Genomic DNA, 19,513 nt, shown 5'->3' with positions numbered 1-19,513 from the left:
TCTTCCCCATCACCTCAGGTTTTACTTGCTCCCTCCTACAGCTTTTCTACATGTGCCTGCAGAACCACCATGGAAGTGAGGTGACCATACACAAAGGAAAAACTCCTCCCATTACTGACCTGAAGAACTTTAGACGTCACCTTTCAGGGATGGAGTACAGGGTTTAAGAGAGTATCCTTTAAGGACACTGTCTGTGAATTGAGGAAGTGCATTTGTTTCATAGCCCTAAACAGCACCTCGTAACGATCTTACACACAGCCTGTCCAGAAACTCCCCATTTCATGCTTCCACAGGCTTTTAAAACACTGTGGATGGAAGGGAAAAGGTCTAAAAGGCAAATCAAAAGCTTGGAAGCATACAAAACGTGCTTTCCTTTTGAGAGCAAGTCAACTTCAGGGAAAAGTAGGTGTGAAGGCGCAGGACCCAGACCACAGCTTAACAGGAGTTTCAGAAAAGAAGAGTTCAAGGAAAAGTTTTCTCACATTTTTTCTTTGCCAGCGCTCCCTAGCTTTTATTAAAAGATTTGCAGCTGATCAGTGAAGCACATGGTGAACCTAAATTTTTGATCAAGATGCAGGAAAACAAAACTGAGATAGGGCATCACAGGCTGCTGCAATAGACATTCTCACCCTGTCAGGTGAGAAGGAAACAGGCCCAGGCTTTGCTTGGAGCTCAGCAGCAGCAGGCAGCATGCATGACTTCTGGGAGCAAACGCACCCTGGTGTTCTGCCACTGGCCTTTGCAGTCCAAGAGCTGGTGGCGAGAACAGGCTTTAAGGACCATCCCCATCCCTGGCCAGAGGGTACCACCACAACACAGCCTCAGAATGGAAACGAGAGAGAGACAGCATCAGTTTACTGATCTCTGAGGGGAAAAGACAGCTACTACTGCAGAAGGGCCTCTCAACACATACTTAATTCAGGTAACTTCAGTACAAGAATCACATAACCAGATGTAAAAATCTTCAAATGTAATTTATTAAGACATTCAGCTATGTCTGTCTGTCTACATCCAAATTTACTACTAAAAATAAAATAGTATCACATTTCACATTAGGAATACCGACTTTGAAAAACACTTGAGTCAAGCCTATCGTATAAATAAGTGACTAATTTCTCTTCATATCAAAATTCACATAAAAAAATTGCCTGCCCCCCTACTCCCACTTATTCCCCCACCCCAGTCCCTAGTTCTACTTGAAGCCATGATGAATGTAAAAATTTAAGTATGGACATGTCCTTGTCAAAGAAAGAAAGGTGCAAACCTATTAACAGCTTTAAAAGTGGCATTTGCGGAGTCTGATCATACACAATAATGTACTCATTCCCAAAGTGCAAATATCGCCAGAGTTTAATACTGTTTTAATTCAGCTGCAAGAATTAAACGTTACACAGGACAGTACTGCAAGGCCACTATCTGTGCCCTAAAACTCATCCCACTTTCCTCCTGCACATGGTAGCAGAGGCCAAAGTGTTCATCAGAGCTTTAGTTTACTTCACACAGCCCAGACTGTGCCCAATATATTAACAAAAGTTTCATATACATCAAAATATTGAAGACTCCGTCATAAAAGTCAAGAGTCACTATAGATTACATGAATTCAAATGCAATTGCCCCACCAAAAACACCCAAAGCATACACATGACGTATTAAGAGTGCTTCCATCTTCCAGTACAAATCACTGCTGTTACATCTTCGATTTTCGCTTCCATGCCACATAGTTTTATCAGTAACCATAGCTGTACCTCAGTCAAAGACTAGCAGGCTACTGCACTTAACACCTCTCTGGTACCCTGGGACATGGCTGTATTTGACACCCTCTTCCTACCCTAAACAAAAGCTAGTGTTCTCTCCATCCGTCTACAACCTCTCACAGACCTCCTGCTCCTCTTACCCCTCACCTACGTCTTGAAAACACTCTTTTGCTTTAGTTGATTTCCAGACATCCTTCCTATGCCCACAGTTCAGAGAGCTTCTGGAGTCACTTATACTGTATCTCACTGGAGTTACCACTATCAAGCAGCCCACAAAAATCAGCATGGGATATTACATTTTGACCAGCATTAATAGCTATAAACTTCCTTCACAGCTGTGGAAGGAGAGGATTTCTTCTGAGTCAAACTTGCATCTCCGAAATGCGTTCGTCCCTGTGTCATCCTTTGTCACTTCAGAGCTGGACACAAACCCTCGGGTCTCGAGCGGGGCACCCCTCTAGGGGTGCAATTAGTTCTGCAGCAAAAGCTGTTCCCTGGCTGGCTTCACATGGGCTTGTGTCACAGTCCACGCTTGGAGAACCCTCAGTCTCAGCAGAGGCCTCCTGGCTGTCCTGTTCATCAGCAACTTGTTGGTTACTCTTGCTAGGGCTGTCTTTTGTATTTGGCCCATTGTCATGTTCAACACCAGGGGGCTCAACCGCATCTCCAGGACTGGTGTTTTGCTCTGCACCAGGATTTGGCTGCTGAACTGGCTCTGGCCCCAGTCCTGGTAGCTGTGAAGGGTTCTTAAGTTGGCAGTGGCACAGAGGGCAGGTTTCTTGCACATAGAGCCATTTCTTAAGACAACCCGCATGGAAAAAATGGCTACATGGTGTGATTACTGCAGATTTCATGTCCTGAAAGACACAAAACAGAAAGATCATATTATTTGCTACCCCATTCCTCTCATCGCAGACTACCCCATACATGCCCTGCCTCACCTAAAGGGATTAATAGCCACAGAGGAGACAAAAGCAGTTCACAGGCAAGTGGGAGAATATTTCTTCCTTCGTACCCACAAGCCTCCACATCCAAACACACACACACAAATCAAGTACATGCCAGGCCTGGCTGTTTATACTACAGAGATTAGAAGTTAGGCAAAAGCTTTGAAAGTAATAATAATACCCTGTAAACAAATAAAAGCTTTCATAGGATGAGAGTCACAGAATTAGTTGGCATAAAACACAGTTGTGCAAGTCACAACCAGCACACTTGCAGATGCAACATGTGACAACAGCAAACCAGAACCGAAATGACACCCTAACCCAGAAAGCTCAGATCCACACGTTAGAAGTTTGGTGTATTAAATATCGCCATTGTATTGATTCAGCCATTTGGGAAGGGTATTTTTCAAAGACTTTGTATCAAGTTTGGAGTTAATCCAATTACTGCACGGTATTAGTCCCAGAGTGGTTCTTTCATTCATAGCTACTATGATTTCTATCCGAGAAAGGATAGCTAGAGGTGCGATAAAGATATTGCTTTTAGCATTAATTTCTAATGTCCTTACTTTTGCTAGCTTACACGAGACTCTTAACCTTTTGATAATTAGGTTCCTGTTATAAAAAAAAAAAAGACATTGTGCACAAAGTGGAAGTGGCAGTGTCTATAGAGACCGAGTTGCTTCCAAGGCAGAATGACAGATCAGCTACTGAGCACTCACTGTCTTTCAGTAACAGAATCCTTCACTAATGAAGGAAGGGCACATTTGCTATTACTACTGAGACCAGTTCAACCTAAATGCATTAAAGGTTTCAAAAAAACTCAAGGGCTGTTTAACTGGAGGAAAAAAATATGAAAGTTTTAAGTATATCCAAATGATCTTTTTATTCATCAAACCACTCTCTCAATGCCAGCCCCCGAAGTCAAGTTACATAAAGCAGAAAGCTGGATAATGAAAGTAACTTATTAAGCACAATACTACTTTTTAAGCACTAACTGAAGCAACTTAATTTAGCAGTTGCAGACTGAACTTGAGAAAGAGTCCCGAGCTATGTACATTCAAGTCAGCTCTTTGATAGTTCTATTCTTACCTGGTAGCAGATGGCACAGATATCATTGTGTTGCTCCAGCTGCTCTTTTGTGGCAGTGGGCAGTGATTTGATCTTATTCACAGCATCTCTGCGGAGAAGGAAACTTTTCCATCCCAGCTGGGCACGCAACCACACGTTATAATAGGAGTGAATGAAAATGATCACAGAACCCATCACAGTCCATTCACCAAAGATAGTTTCCGAGACACCGTATGCCACCACACAGAGAGCGACAAGGAATTCCAGCAGCCGGTATGTGCCATTTACATAATAAATCACATCATCCATATTTTCTACTGGCTCTTTTCTGAACTCCTCCACCATAAACAAAACATAAATGAAGAGCGTCCCAAGCACCTGTAACAGAGGACACCATCAGCTCAACATTCGATTCTGAACTGGAGCTCAAGTTACTCAACATCTTCCACAGAGCTCTACACAATGTTCACCAATTACACAGCAAGCAGGTGAGCAAAATTGTTGCTGACCTTCAAGCCAAAGAAAAGTCACTCTTTCTTGCAAGGCATTTGAGCTTGCTCCCAAGTACTTCCCCCTCTAAGTACTTTGCTGAACAGCTGAGTTGATTAAACAGAAGCACTGAGCATCAGGAGGAGGAGGGATTTTATAAATTAATAAGAGCAAGTAATAACAAATACTTTACAAAAATAAATAACATAAATAACATTTCCTGTGTTTACATTACTGTATTTTGAACATCAAATTACTTTCAAAGAACCATGGCTAAGTAACAACACAAATGAGCAGTTTGGGGGGGGGGGGGGGGAACCACACACTATTACTGTGAAAAATTAATTATGCCCTGAAAAGGCCCTCTGGCTTTACAGTTAGAAATACACTTCCATTCACCTAAGCTCTCACCCCTCCTTAGGAGCTTCTCTGTCATAGATACAGAAAAATAAAGAGTTTTTTAGATCCTATCTTGCATTTCTGCCCTTCTATACTCCCTTGTTCTTTTAGGGCCATGTATTTTTCTCCCTAGAGCAACGGTATAACAGTTAATACAGGGGTAACATTCTTACCTGAAGAGAGGTCAGAATACTGCTGGAGATAATGATCAACAGCCAGAAATCCATGTGGAAAAACTGACAAATCATATAGGCCATGTACGCAGGGAACACCAGTAAGAACAAACAGAGGCTGACCGCTCGGAAGTGCTTCCACAGACTCCTGCGAACAACACAGTAGGTTTTTGCTTTTAAGTCAGATTTGAGCGTCAGAGTAAGAACAGGCTGCAGTTTATCAGGGCAGACTGGCGGAAGAAGGTATGTTAGATCTTTGCTCAAGGCTTTAACGTATTGGAAGGAGTTTCTATTCTACCTGGGCACGGTCTAATTTGCAGTATGCCTCCCTATAACACATGCATTCTGAAACGTTCCCTCTTTTCTGACCTTCACCATTTTCAACACAAATACAAAGATTATAGGCAAAAATTCAGCTATAGTAATTGTCATAAGGGGTCAAGTCAGTGATTAGACAAATTAGGCGCCTAAGATACTGTATGTTTCAGACAAAAGCCAGTTAAACTTGAGAATTAAATACGTATTTGATTGTTTATGCACTTTCCTATATAAACAGGGATCTCCCAGATTATATACTTATAGCTGTTCTATGACTTTTGCCAATATGCACTGGACAAAAGTATTCCCTTCTATCACCAGGTTCAACCCTGTTGTGTTTCAAAACGTGCCCCTTCTCTTTTTATCATGAGAAAAGAAACGTAGCACGCCTTGAACATTCATCTCTGCCAGTCCTTATTCTGCTCCTCTCTCTCATTCACTTCTTAATCTCCTCCCCAGCCTAACTAGACCATCAATCTTTTTTACACTCACCAATTTGCACAGGCTTTTAGAGTGTCTCCAGTAATTTACTATACCACCTCTACATGTTCCTCAGGTTGTATTTTAACCTCAGTTAGCGAAACTGACAGTAACAGTGGAGGTGGGCAGCAAGGCAGAGGGACAACAGAAACTGGCTAATATAGTCTGAAGAAATATCAGAACACTATTGCGAGGGTTGCAATTCAGTGTATTTATGGGGTGAGGAGAAAGGGAGAGCGGAGGCAGAATTTATCACGACCCTTGATGGCATCAACTGCCTAGGAAATTTGACAGAAGAGCTGAAACTTGCTGTCACCACAAACTGCTCATCTGAGCTGGGCAGACATCCTGGCTCTGCTCTCTTTCCCTTTGTTAGTATATTTAAAGTCAACATTGCCGCAGGCAGCTCTCTCTGGCTACAAGTAGCCTCTAAGCTAAACATACTCGCTAACATAAACAAATCTTCTCTTTTATTTCCTCACTTACAGGTTACAAAAAGGAGAAAGACACAACCAATTAACAGAGAAGATGCAAACACAAACAGATTAACACAAGAACAACGGATACCAATAAAGCTCTTCACAACACAGATTGAAGATAACAAAAAAACCCCACATGATCCAAACATCTGGTAAGCTCATGCAAGGCTTCCTACTTTCTGCCAATAAACCATACCATTCTGAGATCACTGCCTTACAAAAAAAAAAAATGTTTTCCCAATGACTACTACAAGGTCATTCCAAGAAACTTCCAATCTTCAATAGCTGTCTAAGACCACTGGAGCAGAGGGAAACCTACCCAACTGGAGAGGAGGCTAAGCAAAACCATTCTGCAAAGCCACACAACGGAGTATGGGAGAGGAGAGCACAGATACTCGAGTCCTGGATTTGCTTAAGAGAGATTGCAGTTCACTAACACTCTTGCTAGGGAGGGTAACCACTGAGCAGTGTGATACTCAGAGAGGGCAGCCAGCGGCTGCAAAACAGAACGGTCTTGCAGAGGTCGGACGGACACACTCCCGAGCGGGAGCAGGTCACCCAAGTCATCCTCCTTTGCCAGCAGAGGGCATGCTGAAACGTATCACTGCATGCACAGGAGGAAGCAGGACAGCAAGGGAAAAACTAGAGAATTTTTTAATGTATATTAAAAAAAAAAAAAAACCTGTATACAGAAAGACTAGGACTAGCTTTACAGGCTACTAAAAATCCCAGTCAGGCCAGTTACCAGTTTCTCAACTCCTAAAATAGCCTTAGATAACTTTTAGTGTAGGAAACCCATCTCTTACTTGTCTCTTGAAGCTCCCAATGCCAAAACAATGGGATCAGCAATTTCCAGCATGGACTGCAGTATGGACGCCACCACAATGAAGAGAATAATACTGAGCAGGAATGCCCGATGCACTACTTGGAGCTCGATCAAACCTGTCTGCACGGCAAGGATCAGGAGCGTGACCCCTTCAGTCATTCCCCTGCAGATCAACACAGGCAAGAGAACAAACGATCACATCTCTATGTGTCGACACTGGCTCAAAAATACACACAGAAATGCTAGAAAATGAGCTGCCTGTAACTGCCACAATGTTACAGTTGCCACTGTTTTGTTTTTTTATGGACATCCCTTTTAAGGCTTTAACCACATGAGAATGTTTTCCAAAATGCTGCAACATTGTGGGGTTAGGAACTACCAGGTTTCAGAACACACCTCTTGACTACCACCACATGGGCTACATCCAGCCCAGTAGACACCAATCACATGACAGAGTCCACCCCCCGCCCCCCCCAACACAGAGTCCCATTATGGACCCAGGTTGTGTCTCTGAGGAGACACACAGCCCCAGGGCTACGTCTGTGCTAACCTGCAGCCGCCTTACTGCGTCTAGGCTTGTGCTACGGTCAGCCCCATTCCCAGAGCACCACAAAGGAGACCCTCTCCCCATAATCTTTCCCAATACCACCCTCCTGTCTATCCTTTGGCCCTGGGGAAACATCCTCCTTTCAACTCACCACTCCCCAGTCTAGGCAAATCAGAAATTTATCCATTTTTCAGTTTATCCTCTCTGGACTATAACAAATGCAAGGGAAAATGCCCTGTACCTCCAAATTAGGCTGCCTACTTTGCTTCTCTTTGGCCTGGAAGCTCAGATAGCATGTAATACCTTTGAGGACTGCATTTTAACACTACCACCTCGAAGCAGTAACAGTACAGGCTGCCTGGAACTGCACGTTTCCTTGAAAGATGCTTTTATGTAGACTATTTCTTGGCAATCTCAATTGATAACTATTCTCATTCTCACTTTCTCGTCTCAGAAACCAAAACGTAAAACACTCCTTTGCCTATAGTGTGAACTTTCTACGGAGAAAAAGGCTGGAGTAACTGAGCAGCAAGGTGCCATAACTAGGATCCCAGTTTTATATTAGACAGTTGGGACAAGCGTAAGGAAAACGAGCAGTTTGTATACTTTGGTTATTTCCCATAGTAACTTAAAAGTGGCCCATACAATGCTCTGTTTTAAACCTCAGAGATTAGCAGCATTTCACAGAGGACTAGAGGGTGAATGAGGAAACGGAGATGTAACCGTACAGGTGTTTATATTTTTCAAGCATGGGAAAACGCTCCAGTGAGTCATACAAATGAAGGTACTGAGATGATCAAGCTATGCAATTATAAATCCCAAAGAGCAGCACTGAATCTGTTACAGAAATGAACCATCTCCCAAGAAATCTGTGGCAAGCTCTATTTCCCCCTCAAATCCGTCCAATGTATACTTAGACTAGCATATAGAGAGCCTGTCAAGGATATTCAAGAGTTGATAAGTTAAAACCAGGTATAGTTCAGCCCATACTGCTCCTCTATAAAGCCCTTTTTGTCTGTTTCTTTTTAGACCTTAGGTGCAAAGACGAACTTACCTATTCATAGCAGGGTCATTCATGAACGCTCGGTAACCCTGCAAGTAAAACTTGCACAGAGTCAGAACTCCCAAAGCAACAAAAGAGACTGTGAAGACCAAGCCCAGCAGCGAGTACGGAGTGCTACAGCATTCTGCAATACTGGGAGGAGAGGAGACAAACAAGACAAAAAGAAAAGATTTGTTAATTAAAACCAGCGTGATGAGCTCCCCCCACGCCCCGTTAAGAGTGCAAACTGGTTTTAAAGCAAAACTGGATTGGTTTTAATTAAAACATTAAAAGCTATGTGTTTTATTAAAAGCTATAACACTATGGAATCCTCCGATAAAAATTACGACAGACTCTGTTACCTCTTTCCGAGGTGCAACCTAATCTCAACTAACTAGTGATTGCCTTCGGGCTGGAGCTAGGGAAACACAGTGTGGTCTTCCACTGTTCATTTGCTTCTTGCTTCACAGTTGCTGTCACACGGTGGCACTGTCCCGCTTGCATAGGATTGCAATAACCAACAGTCAATTTTAAGCAATTAGACACAATGCACTCAAGTTACTTGCTGAAATTTCGCCCAGCTACCAGAAGCACAGACTTAGAGCAGCTGGATTGACTAAGGCCATTTCCATTCAGATCCACAATAACGCAAACGAACTTTGAACTGATAACTCCAGTCAAAAGATTGGAGGCTTTCGGGTAGCACTCACATCAAGCTCAAAAAGCTAGTGAATGCTTTACGTAGACAACACAAAGCATGTTCCATCTTTCAAGTAGCTGAGTAAAAAGCAATAAAACAAGACCGTGAAGAATATTCTCCTTCAGCAGGTTTTTCCCTTTCCTTTGCTACAGCAGTAAAGTCCCAAAGTTCAAGACCCCAGAAGTGATGCTGAAAACAGATGAGTTCCTCCAGTTCCCTTACCCTAGGGCTGCTCATCTGCTGACCCTGGCGCTGAGTTATTTCGAGCAACGGAAGCCCTACTGGGGCTTCTGAAACACAACACTGCCAGAACGAGGTGCACTACACTGCATGTCCCCACACTAAATAAAGAGCTAGGTGTTAGCCAGGGCTTACGCACCTTGACATTCTCAGACACACAATTACAGGGTCATACATTGGCACGCACACTCATGCAAAACAATCTTAACTTGTTCACTAGGATTTTAGTGTTCACTAAGCCTTCAGATTCCACCTATTTGCTAAACTGAGCAGGGCTGAAAAGCTTTCAAGTCTTCCCATCAGGCCAGGCAGTGAGAGACGCAATTTTTAAATAAGCTATTTCTGTAGGATATTTGAGTAACTCTAGTTTTGTTTCAGAATAACTTATTAGAAATCAAGAATCCCGGCCTTTCTGCCTGATGTCCAACCCTTTTTTGTCAGAGAGTAATAGGTTTTAGCACCCTTTTAAATAAAGCTATTTGTAGATGATTTTTCCATGTAAGGGTACTGGAGGAGCTTAAGAGCTCGAAGAGGAGCCTAGAGACTTCTCAGTGCTATGTTCACGTCTCAAATACAAGTTTATAAGTTGTCCTGGAGAGCTGAATTCTTCAAAGTTTCTCAAAAATCACAGCAGCTGCATATTCATGGAAAAGACCTTGAGAGGAACAAGGACAGTGAAAGGTACAGAGCAGTTTTTACAGAGTAAATATGCAAGGAGGAACTCTTCAGTCTGGGAAAAACAGACCTATACCATTCATGACTTAAAAAAAAAAAAAAAAAAAAGTAACAATTCTTTGCTCTCTTTTTAATGCCTCTTAATTCTCGCATTAAATAAAACTACAAAGATTCAAAACAACCAAAACGGATTCTACAGATCTAGCTGAGCTGTGGAACTCCTTGCCTTGGGATCTTTCACAGTATATATATACCCCAAGTATATATAGGTTCAAGGGCAGAAGAAGGCAAGTTGATGAAGAGAAGGCTTTTTAGGGTTACTGAATACATACTAGCTACAAGCAGTTTAGGAAGCCTGTCAACCAAAGTTGGATGGGGGACTGGAAGAGTGTTAGGAAGCGTCCTATTTGTCATATTATGGATGGTTGTCTTTTCAGACACACACTTATGGCCATTGCTGGAAACTGGATCCTAGGCTAAATGAGTGTTTGGTCTGACCTAGTACAACCGTTCTGGTGTCCTTGTGAAAGTTTAGCAGAAGTATTAAAACATGCCAATTACTCTCACCTGAATTCCAGTTACACTATTTTAAATGGTCACGCACTTAATTAAGGGCAAGGATGCAGAAGTCACTATTCTTCGTGGAAGAGCATCTCTTTTCTTCTGTTTTGTTAAACAGACGGCATTAAAGTAGAATACCCTGGCTGAACTGGAAACATTTATTAGCCAGTCTGACATGAGATATTTCAGCTCCCTCCTAAAGGGTAAGAAGCTGTCAGAAGTACTATCTGAGTTTGCGTTTCTAAGACAAACGAACATTGGTTTCTCTCGCTGTGACAAAGCAAACACTGAGAGCATTTTCAGAGTCCTGTCTGAATTTTTGCAATTGCAGAAGAACTGAACAGAGACTGATTTGTACTCATTCACTCACGGAACAAGTCAATGAAGTCTGCAGAATAAGCTTCCTTGTTTTGCCAGGAACAGGGGAAGTCTGACAACTTTGGTGTACAAACAACTAATTTATTAGGAAAATGGTAGTTTGCTTCACTTCTAGTAACTGCTAAATACAGTATTCTGTGTTGTAGCAAACTTGAAATTGCAACAGAGGTGAATAGGAGGAAAAACTTCAAACATTGCTACTTTACTTGAAAAACTGATAACAGTGCTCTTATACAATACAGTATGACAATGTAAGTGACTAATATCTCAAACAATAAAATCCCTTCTATTTCTCCTTAATGACAATGAGTTCTGAGAGCTTAACATATCACACAGACAGACAGGCGCGCACACACACACACACACACACAGAGCAACTGGAAAGTCTGATCAGAAGACTAGTGATGAGCAAGCTCCTCAAACAAGTTATTCCACAAAGTAGAATTAATGATGTCTAGTCTCTTATGAATACATCCTATGTTACCTGCATGTTTAGGCACTACCCCTAGCTCTTTTCTCCCTGTCCCAAGATTGTATAATCTCATTTGTCTTCCCCACTTTCTCTTGTAATACACCCAGTTCCTCTCCGCTCCACGCTCCTCCTCCCTGTTTTATACCATAATTTCTAGCTAGCCAAGAGTCAGTACAAGCTGCAGCTGGTTCTAACTTAGGCATGTACGGTTCAGCCAGAAAAATCCCTCAAATGCTGCCTTTTCTCTTAACAACAGAACTAATTCAGGCCTTTCTCCTTTACCCCACAACCAGTTTTTACAAGGCTTTTAGAAATTTGAGATCTTTAAGACCTTTATACCTTTGTCAAATTAGCCACCGGACTCAAAAGTCACGTTAGGAGTTGGTTACTTCAGTTGCTTGGATAAATTCAAAAACATGTCCCACACCAGAAGTAAGAAGCAAGACACACAGGGCTCAGAAGACAACACGATCACAAACAAGATATCACGTTGGACAGAACCAAGAACTTCATCTGGAATATCTCAGACTTAAAAACAATTTGTATACTTAAAACAGACCCCTGAACCAATGCTCTAATTCCTACAATGACTTCCTTATCAAAGAAGTATTTTGCTGTCTTTGGGAACTCACCCACAGTTCTACTTATGCCGTCTGTTCTGAACTGGGACCCATGCCTCAAAGACAAGCTTAACTGGGCTTACATACGTGGTCAATGCAATAAGGACAAATATTTGCTAGGCATCAACGTGCAACAAAGCTGATCTGCACATCTAGTCTATTTAAAAGCAAAAGATATTCATTCCAGAACACAGTCAAAACAGAAAAGTAACTATTTGCAGACTCCAGTTAATTACCTTGTCAAGAAGAGGAAGAGGAGCCTCTCTCTTGAGGCAGGCTGGTCCCGTGTACTGAAATAGGAATAGATCTGAAGAGCAAATAAGACAAGCCAAAACACCATGAAGAGAACTGGGACCACCAGCTGGTTCCACAGAGACATTCCCAAAGCCAGGAGACCATATACCTCCACCACCTGGGCAAGACAGAGAAAAATAGTTTGTTACTGGTTCGCAGCACATATTGAAGAGAAAGGATACTCAACAGCATAACCACAATGAAGCTGAAGGTAATTCACATAACAATAGCCACCCCAAAGGCAAAAAAGGAGGTTCACACTACATAGCTTGACCCAAGAGAGCCCAGACTCAGCAGTGAAATACCACCACCAGCTGATCCACTATCTCACTCAAAGTAGACAAAGCGCCCAACTGTGCAGCAAACTATCTGAACAGTTCAATGCCCCTTCCCGAGAACAACAGGCTCAGAGTTGCTGACTGCAGCATTGTCAGGCAGCGACAGTTGGAGAGGAAGCATGCCTCCAGCTCACACACAGCCCACTCAGACCTTTTGCCTAGCTTAAGTCCCAGCAGTGCCGTTTTCTCTGCAGCTACGGCCAACCCACTGCACTTACTAAGTTACTGAAATGAGCCACATCATTCCATTACAATAAATCTGCTTTGCTGAACAGTTTAAAGGAAACATTAAATACAACAGATGTTTTATATTTAAGTATCTCAAAATGAACATGTATCAAACTTTTGTTCCTAATCAGCCATGTCTTTTGAAGTTTATGGTTATGAAGTTATTTCAGAAGATTCTGAAGCTCAAACTCCTTTTGTATTGCTAATGCTAAGTTATAATGCAGTGAATGTCAGGAAGCTAGAACTTCATACAGATGAACTTAATACGAAAGGTCAAAAGGAAATCATTCATAGCCACTATTTCCTCATCTTCTACTTCCCACAAAGACAGAAAATCCATGACAGCTGGCAAATGCATGAGAAAGTTTGTACTTCAACAAAACGTTAACAAAGCTGCCTACTTAGTCTTTTATGACAAGCACAAGGGATGTTACATATGTTCAAGGGACCTGCTGTAGTATCTGCTGAGGCTGGCTGACAAGCCATATGCTACCTGCAGAAACGTAGAGCCAAATATCCACTTTCAGCTTTGCGCACTGACTGGTCAAGGAACCGCTTCTGCCCTCCGGAGGCTCCCTTGGCCTCATAACCATGAGGCATTTATGGCATATCCTGCAGCAAACAGGCAGCCAAGTTTCTGGATCTGCTCTTATATGACATCATTATCCACAGCGTGGAATAAACCCACACACAAAAAGCTGCCTTGGTCTACCTGTTGGGGCTGCCTCCCCTAAGGTGCTGTGCTCAGGAACACCTCAGTGCTTAGCACCTTAGTATCCACTAAGTTTTGCCAGTAATAGAACAGCATCAACTCCAGCCTAAAAGAGTAGTAAGCTCATAACCACCAGGATGATGGCATCACTAAAAGTTAACAACATAAAGTTATAATAAAGGAAATACAAGCAACAGAACATTCAACAAACAGAGCAATAACCTCCTCTGGAATAAGCACATTTATCATCTTGATCTGTAGTGAAGCAGCCAGTTATACAAATACACTATGAGCAAAGTGTTTTTCTGCTCTGTTTTGGAAGCATGGGCAAAGACCAGCTAGCTCTTAAAAAACAAAAATCCTGTTTTCTTGTATTGCGATTAAAACATGAAAACCACTCAACATGCAGAACTTCATTCCAAACCACTCTCTCTAACATTCATTGAGAAAAGAGCTGCATACAAGTCTATTTCAAGTCCAGTGGCACCTTGCAAACATTCTGCCATTTATTCCATATTCACAGGGAAGAACTTTATTCCCTTGATCTACATAAAAGGTCAGGAGAAAGAATATGACTAATGACCAACAGCCACACACAAGGAAAATTTCCATCTCACACTTGCAACAGCATAACACAACCTGGCGAACAAAGATTTGAAATACCAGAAGAAAAGATCAGAGGAAAACAATCCCAAAGATGGAGAGATGGAGACTTCTGTAACAGCTGTATTTAGAATATAATTCTAACCTCATCCCCACATCCTCCCCTCCCCCCCCCCCCAAAAAAAAAAAATTCGGTGTGTTTCATTCCAACAGGAAGGTATACGCAATTAAAACCTTGTTAAGATGTTCAAGTGTTTTAAACACAAAGTTCCTAGAAAAATAGATACATGACTCAAATCCACATTAGATTTGAATTTGACTTCAGGAAGCTGACTTCTGAATGTGTGGAAAATCAAAGTGTTGGCTCCAAACTCTTGCAAGTCTTCAAGTTGCATAGTTCTCAGTTTTACCATAAATGTTACTGCTTTCTCTTTTTTCCCCCCTTCTTCAGCAAAGAGCAAACCCAGCTTTCTCATCTTCACTGGAAAGCAAGGATACTGGAGCTTTGCCTGTTAGCTCCCAAATGCGTTTTATCAGCAAATCTGCAAGCTAGCTATGGATATGATCAGACCATGCTAGGAGTTGTACAAGCACAGAAGGATAATCCTGCTCCAAAGACCAATTACATACAAAACAAATAACAAGACAGTAATGATCAAAGTGACAGGCTGAGACCTTGGCACACCAGACACCTACCGCTGCCAAGTTTTTGTTTGGACATGACAGATATGACAACAAAGGAGAGCTTTAAAGAGGGCTTTGAAGGAGCTTAACAAGTTAGTTTTCAGATGACTTCTGGAGCGAAGAGCAGCAGGCAGAAAACTAGGGACGTGGTTTGAAAAGAATACAGGGAGTGGTAGGGGCAGAACTAGCAGGTCAGTCAAAAGCAAGCAAGCATCAATTTTTTATTTTGAGATATATGAAGGCATGATGTTTATGTACCATTAACACAGCACCCTTTAACGAAGTATACATTAGATATTAGATGCCAAAGGGTTAATAGAACGGATGCATCTCAGATCAGTCTTACGTATTTGGTAACTTTTTTGTTTTGGCTTAGGTTTTTTTTTTTTTTTTTTTTTTTTTAAGATATTTGAGCAAATGCTACTGTTCTGAAGAAAATACCATAGGCCTTTAGAATCACACTTTAAGTTATAGAGACTGTTCAGCTTTAGCATTGTTCCCAGCCTAAAACTATTATAATTACAAATGCTTGTCATATAGAAGGTGTTTTTTTAAAAAAAGAATGGCTACTGCAACTGCTACATGGAAAGTACCTTGATTATTCAATGAGGCTGTAAATGTAAAACTCCATTCTGCCACAATCCTGTCTTTTAGTTTGCATTTGGAAAGACTAAGTGAAGTCCAAACAAAGTGGGAATGCTTAGCTAGCCAAGAGCATAACTCAGGCTATCGCTGCAACTGCTCAATCATGCAAATTGCAAGTTTCCATAAATTACAGAAGGAAGAGTCTGTGGATAGGAGCACACATTGTGTTTGCTAAGAAAGCCTGAGTTAACATACAAACAGATGCACAGAAGACAAACTACTTTGTTGTTTCATTCCTGCACAAAAGTTCAGGCCAAAGACAATAAAACTCTTATGTTCTGTGTACAAGTCTTACCTGGACAAGCTCTCTGTATGCAGATTTTGCCAAATTATAGGGCACCAGAAGATTAGATGCCAGAAAGTAGAGAACTTCTAAACCAGTGAAAATCATGGCAAATTTGTTGATGACAACAATGGTTTCCAAAGGGACCAGGCAGAGACGTGCCAGTAGAGGGAGCATGTGAGCAGAGAAAAGCCAGATCTGTTTTGTTTTCATGACGCAGGAGCAGAGTGTACATACCACCAGCTGACCTGGAAATGCAACACAGTATTTTATATCAAGCTGATTATCCCTTCAAGGAAAACATATTTCAATACAGTATCTTTCATAATACATTTATCATCCAGAATATTATCACAGCTCTAATGAAATCAGGCTCCTCTGCATCTTTTGCCAGGTCATAAAAGTTATCATTTTCAAAACATGCAAAGGATATGCTTTCACTTTACAGATTAGAGAGATGTTGCCCCGAAACAAATGCAGAATCATATTCTGCTTAACACAGAGCTCCAGGGAGAAATCACGCAGAGGATGACTAACCAAGTCATGCCTCTGTCCTTGCCCTTAACGTTCGCAACTCAACAAAAATCCCACCAGTTATCTGTATATACAACAATAGCTTTTCTGAAGCCTAGCTATACTACTATTTTACCCTGCCTGATCTAGGAAAAAGAGCAATCAGAGATCCCAAACGGCTTTTAGATCAACAATATTTTTACTGTCAAGAGGAATTACTGGTCAAGAACAGGAGAGCAGCCAGGTCAGCAGCTGAGACTTCAATAATTTTGTAATGCCCTAGGGCAGTTGCTCAAAATTATTTCTGAAGCTTGCAAGTGACAGATACTTAAAAACTACATTCTCTTTTAACTGCTGGCGGGGGCACAAGCATGAGCACATCTCTCCCCCACACACACAGATTTGGAGGGCGGTATTTCTAGAGCGGACCACACCAGCCTAACTGATCGTATTAAGAGTCACTGGAAGTTGTACCTTTTATCTCAGAGGAAGCAGAATGGGCCAAATACATATTGCTTGGGTAAGAACAGTTCTCATCCATAATTTCGCAGTAAGGAAAAAGCTTATTACATATTCCTACAAGAGTGAAACCTTGTTCTCACGTATATTTGCTTAGGTCTGGAAGCCACAATACACAGTACCAAGCGCAAGCGTTAACGTGCTGTTTTGGAGCCACCTCCACTAATCCTTGAATCCTCATCTTTTCTTGGAACTAGGAGTTAGTCCCAGCCAAGCACAGTCTAATAACATCAGGGAAATAATCTCTCTTGGTCTGAGCTAGCTCCACGCAATCGCATAAACTGGCTGACATTGTAAGTCCTCCTGGAATTAGATGGATTATGAAGGGAAGTTGGAAGAGGAGAAACGATAATATGCTAGGGTTTGTCTTTCATCCTACCTAGCTTTCCTACCCAGAAAAGAACTGTTTCATCTCAGTTTCAGTTATTTTGAAATGAGAAATCTCTGAACACTATTCCTTCAACATACAAAGTTCTTCCCCCTTTACACTGACCTCTCAAGCTGCGCGTTAAGTCCTACTCTCAATTTGCTAAATGTATTTTTCAAGTTACCAGGCGTATTTTCAGAACGAGTATAAGTGCTTTCAGCAAGACACTTTATCAGCTTTGACACAGCATACTGGGTCTCATAAGCCTGATCACAGAGAAAGCTACTCTGCTTATCTTTCTAAAAAGTACAGACTCCAACTCTGAAGCATCCTCTCTTTGCTTTGTTGTTCTCTGCCCAAATACACGCTTGGCAGCAAAAAAGAAAAACATGTTGCTACAATCCCAGCTCAGACAGCAGCAACACGCTGCTGTGCCATAATATTCAGGGGCCACAGTCAGCTTGCTATGATTTCTGTGACTCATGGTAACTAAGGCAACCCAGCCTCACACACAAAGGGATACAAATACTAGCATCCGATATGCTCTTTGGGATTTAATAAGAATGTTATCATCTGAAATAAAGGACGGCCATGACATCAGGTTGAACTATCCAGCACTCCTGAGGGTGCACACTTTGGAGCTCTCTTACCACAAAAGAGGACCTCAAATTCCAGTCTCATCTCATGAAACAGCAACGACTGCTTTCCTCAAAGGAGTGATGTGCCAAGTATTCCAGTCATCTCCGTTAAGCTCTCTCTCCCTCGAGCCTTTTCAGCCCAAACACTGATTTAAAGTTACTAGTTAGGGGAAGGAGAGTTGGACACCATCAAAGGAAGTAAACGGAGCACTTTCTCTTGAGGTTCTGATCTCCTTTCTGAAGTCTGCATCTTGTCGCTTCTTGATCCCTTCAGGAAGGGCCTGAAAAGATGCCTCTACGAGAACTTTTAGCGACTGGTACTGCCCGTTTTAAACTAGAGTAGCAGCACTTTATTTCAGGATAGAAAAATCGTTCTGCCATAGACCATAGTTTATCTCCATGTGGGGCTGTACACTGTGAGACACCACAAACATGGTAGCAGTATCAGCCCAAAAGAAATGAATCTCTACTTTATATCAATACATAAAGAAATTTTAGCGCTCTAACTTCTAAGATTAGCAAATCCAGCTGACTGTTTGTGTTTTGTAAACTTAAATGCCGTGGACTGAAAACTGCCAGACACAGTCAATGAATCCTACAGCTGGAAATCTCCTGCAGAAAACAAAGGCTGTCTACTAGGGAATGAGAGAATAAGGAAGAAATCTGTTGCCTGAAGTTTCGGACATTCTTTCCCTTCCCCAAACCTCCAAAAACATATTAAACATTGCTGATAGGCAGTCAAAGCCTCCTAGCCAGTAGAAAACGTGCGACAAGTAAGCCTAAGTGGTAAAACCTCCGTTCAAACCACTCTTAGTACGGAACCGTCTTTGTTTCATCCCCACTTTTAAAAAGTGGATGTTAAGAAATTTCCTGGCTACCACATTAACTTACGTGAAAACCAGGATGGCTTAGAAGTTAACATACAATCCCATTATAAAGCATTAAGAAAAAGTAAGTCTTCAAGACAGCATAGCTTCCGAAACCACATAGCTTTGAACTTTTACACCTGACATGCTCACGAAGTGGCACATCCATCCAAGAAGCAGTCCTCCAAGACATACATTTATTCTACCTAGAGCACTCAGGAGCGTATTAGTAACCCCTGTCGTCAACAGCTGTTAGACTGAATTAGATCCAGGAGGAAGGAATGACTATGAGAGGCTATTCACAAAAGCACTAATGAATAAAAGCATTAACAACAGCAGATTAAATTTGTGAACCAACTGGAGTGCTGTACAGCTTCCCTTTAACTCTGACCAGAACTTTCAGGAAACACAGCTGTATCAGTAGCACAATTATTCCTCCTCCTACTCAGGCCTGCCTGCTGCTTTGTAAAGCGCTCTGACTGATTCTGCTTCACAATGGGTCCTCGCATTGCACCTGAGCGAGATTCAAAGCATTAATTGCTGATATTTTCTCACTGAAATACACTTAAGGCTTTAGCTGTAGTTCAGTGTCATTTGACAAGAAATTACCATGACAGACACACAGGACCTTTTGCCAGGAATAAATAAAACTATG

At 41.8% G+C, this 19,513-nt stretch overlaps 1 protein-coding gene across 5 annotated transcripts in view; it reads right to left on the bottom strand.

Annotated features, from left to right (window-relative positions):
- Window positions 1-955: 955 nt before the first annotated feature.
- The window catches only part of RNF145 (ring finger protein 145), a 50,744-nt gene continuing 32,186 nt past the window's right edge, over window positions 956-19,513 (bottom strand). For all 5 annotated transcript variants that reach the window (XM_068959154.1, XM_068959156.1, XM_068959152.1 and 2 more), the window contains 7 exons: window positions 15,968-16,203; window positions 12,405-12,580; window positions 8,535-8,675; window positions 6,914-7,096; window positions 4,831-4,978; window positions 3,791-4,147; window positions 956-2,611 (listed from right to left, as the gene is read on the bottom strand). In XM_068959154.1, the coding sequence (XP_068815255.1) occupies window positions 2,168-2,611; window positions 3,791-4,147; window positions 4,831-4,978; window positions 6,914-7,096; window positions 8,535-8,675; window positions 12,405-12,580; window positions 15,968-16,203 (1,685 nt within the window). In that variant the 3' untranslated portion in view covers window positions 956-2,167. The remainder of the gene's footprint in view (window positions 2,612-3,790; window positions 4,148-4,830; window positions 4,979-6,913; window positions 7,097-8,534; window positions 8,676-12,404; window positions 12,581-15,967; window positions 16,204-19,513) is intronic.

This window comes from Struthio camelus, chromosome 13 (genome assembly GCF_040807025.1).
Source record: "Struthio camelus isolate bStrCam1 chromosome 13, bStrCam1.hap1, whole genome shotgun sequence".
Lineage (NCBI taxonomy): Eukaryota > Metazoa > Chordata > Aves > Struthioniformes > Struthionidae > Struthio > Struthio camelus.
This window is presented reverse-complemented; position numbering and strand designations above follow the sequence as displayed.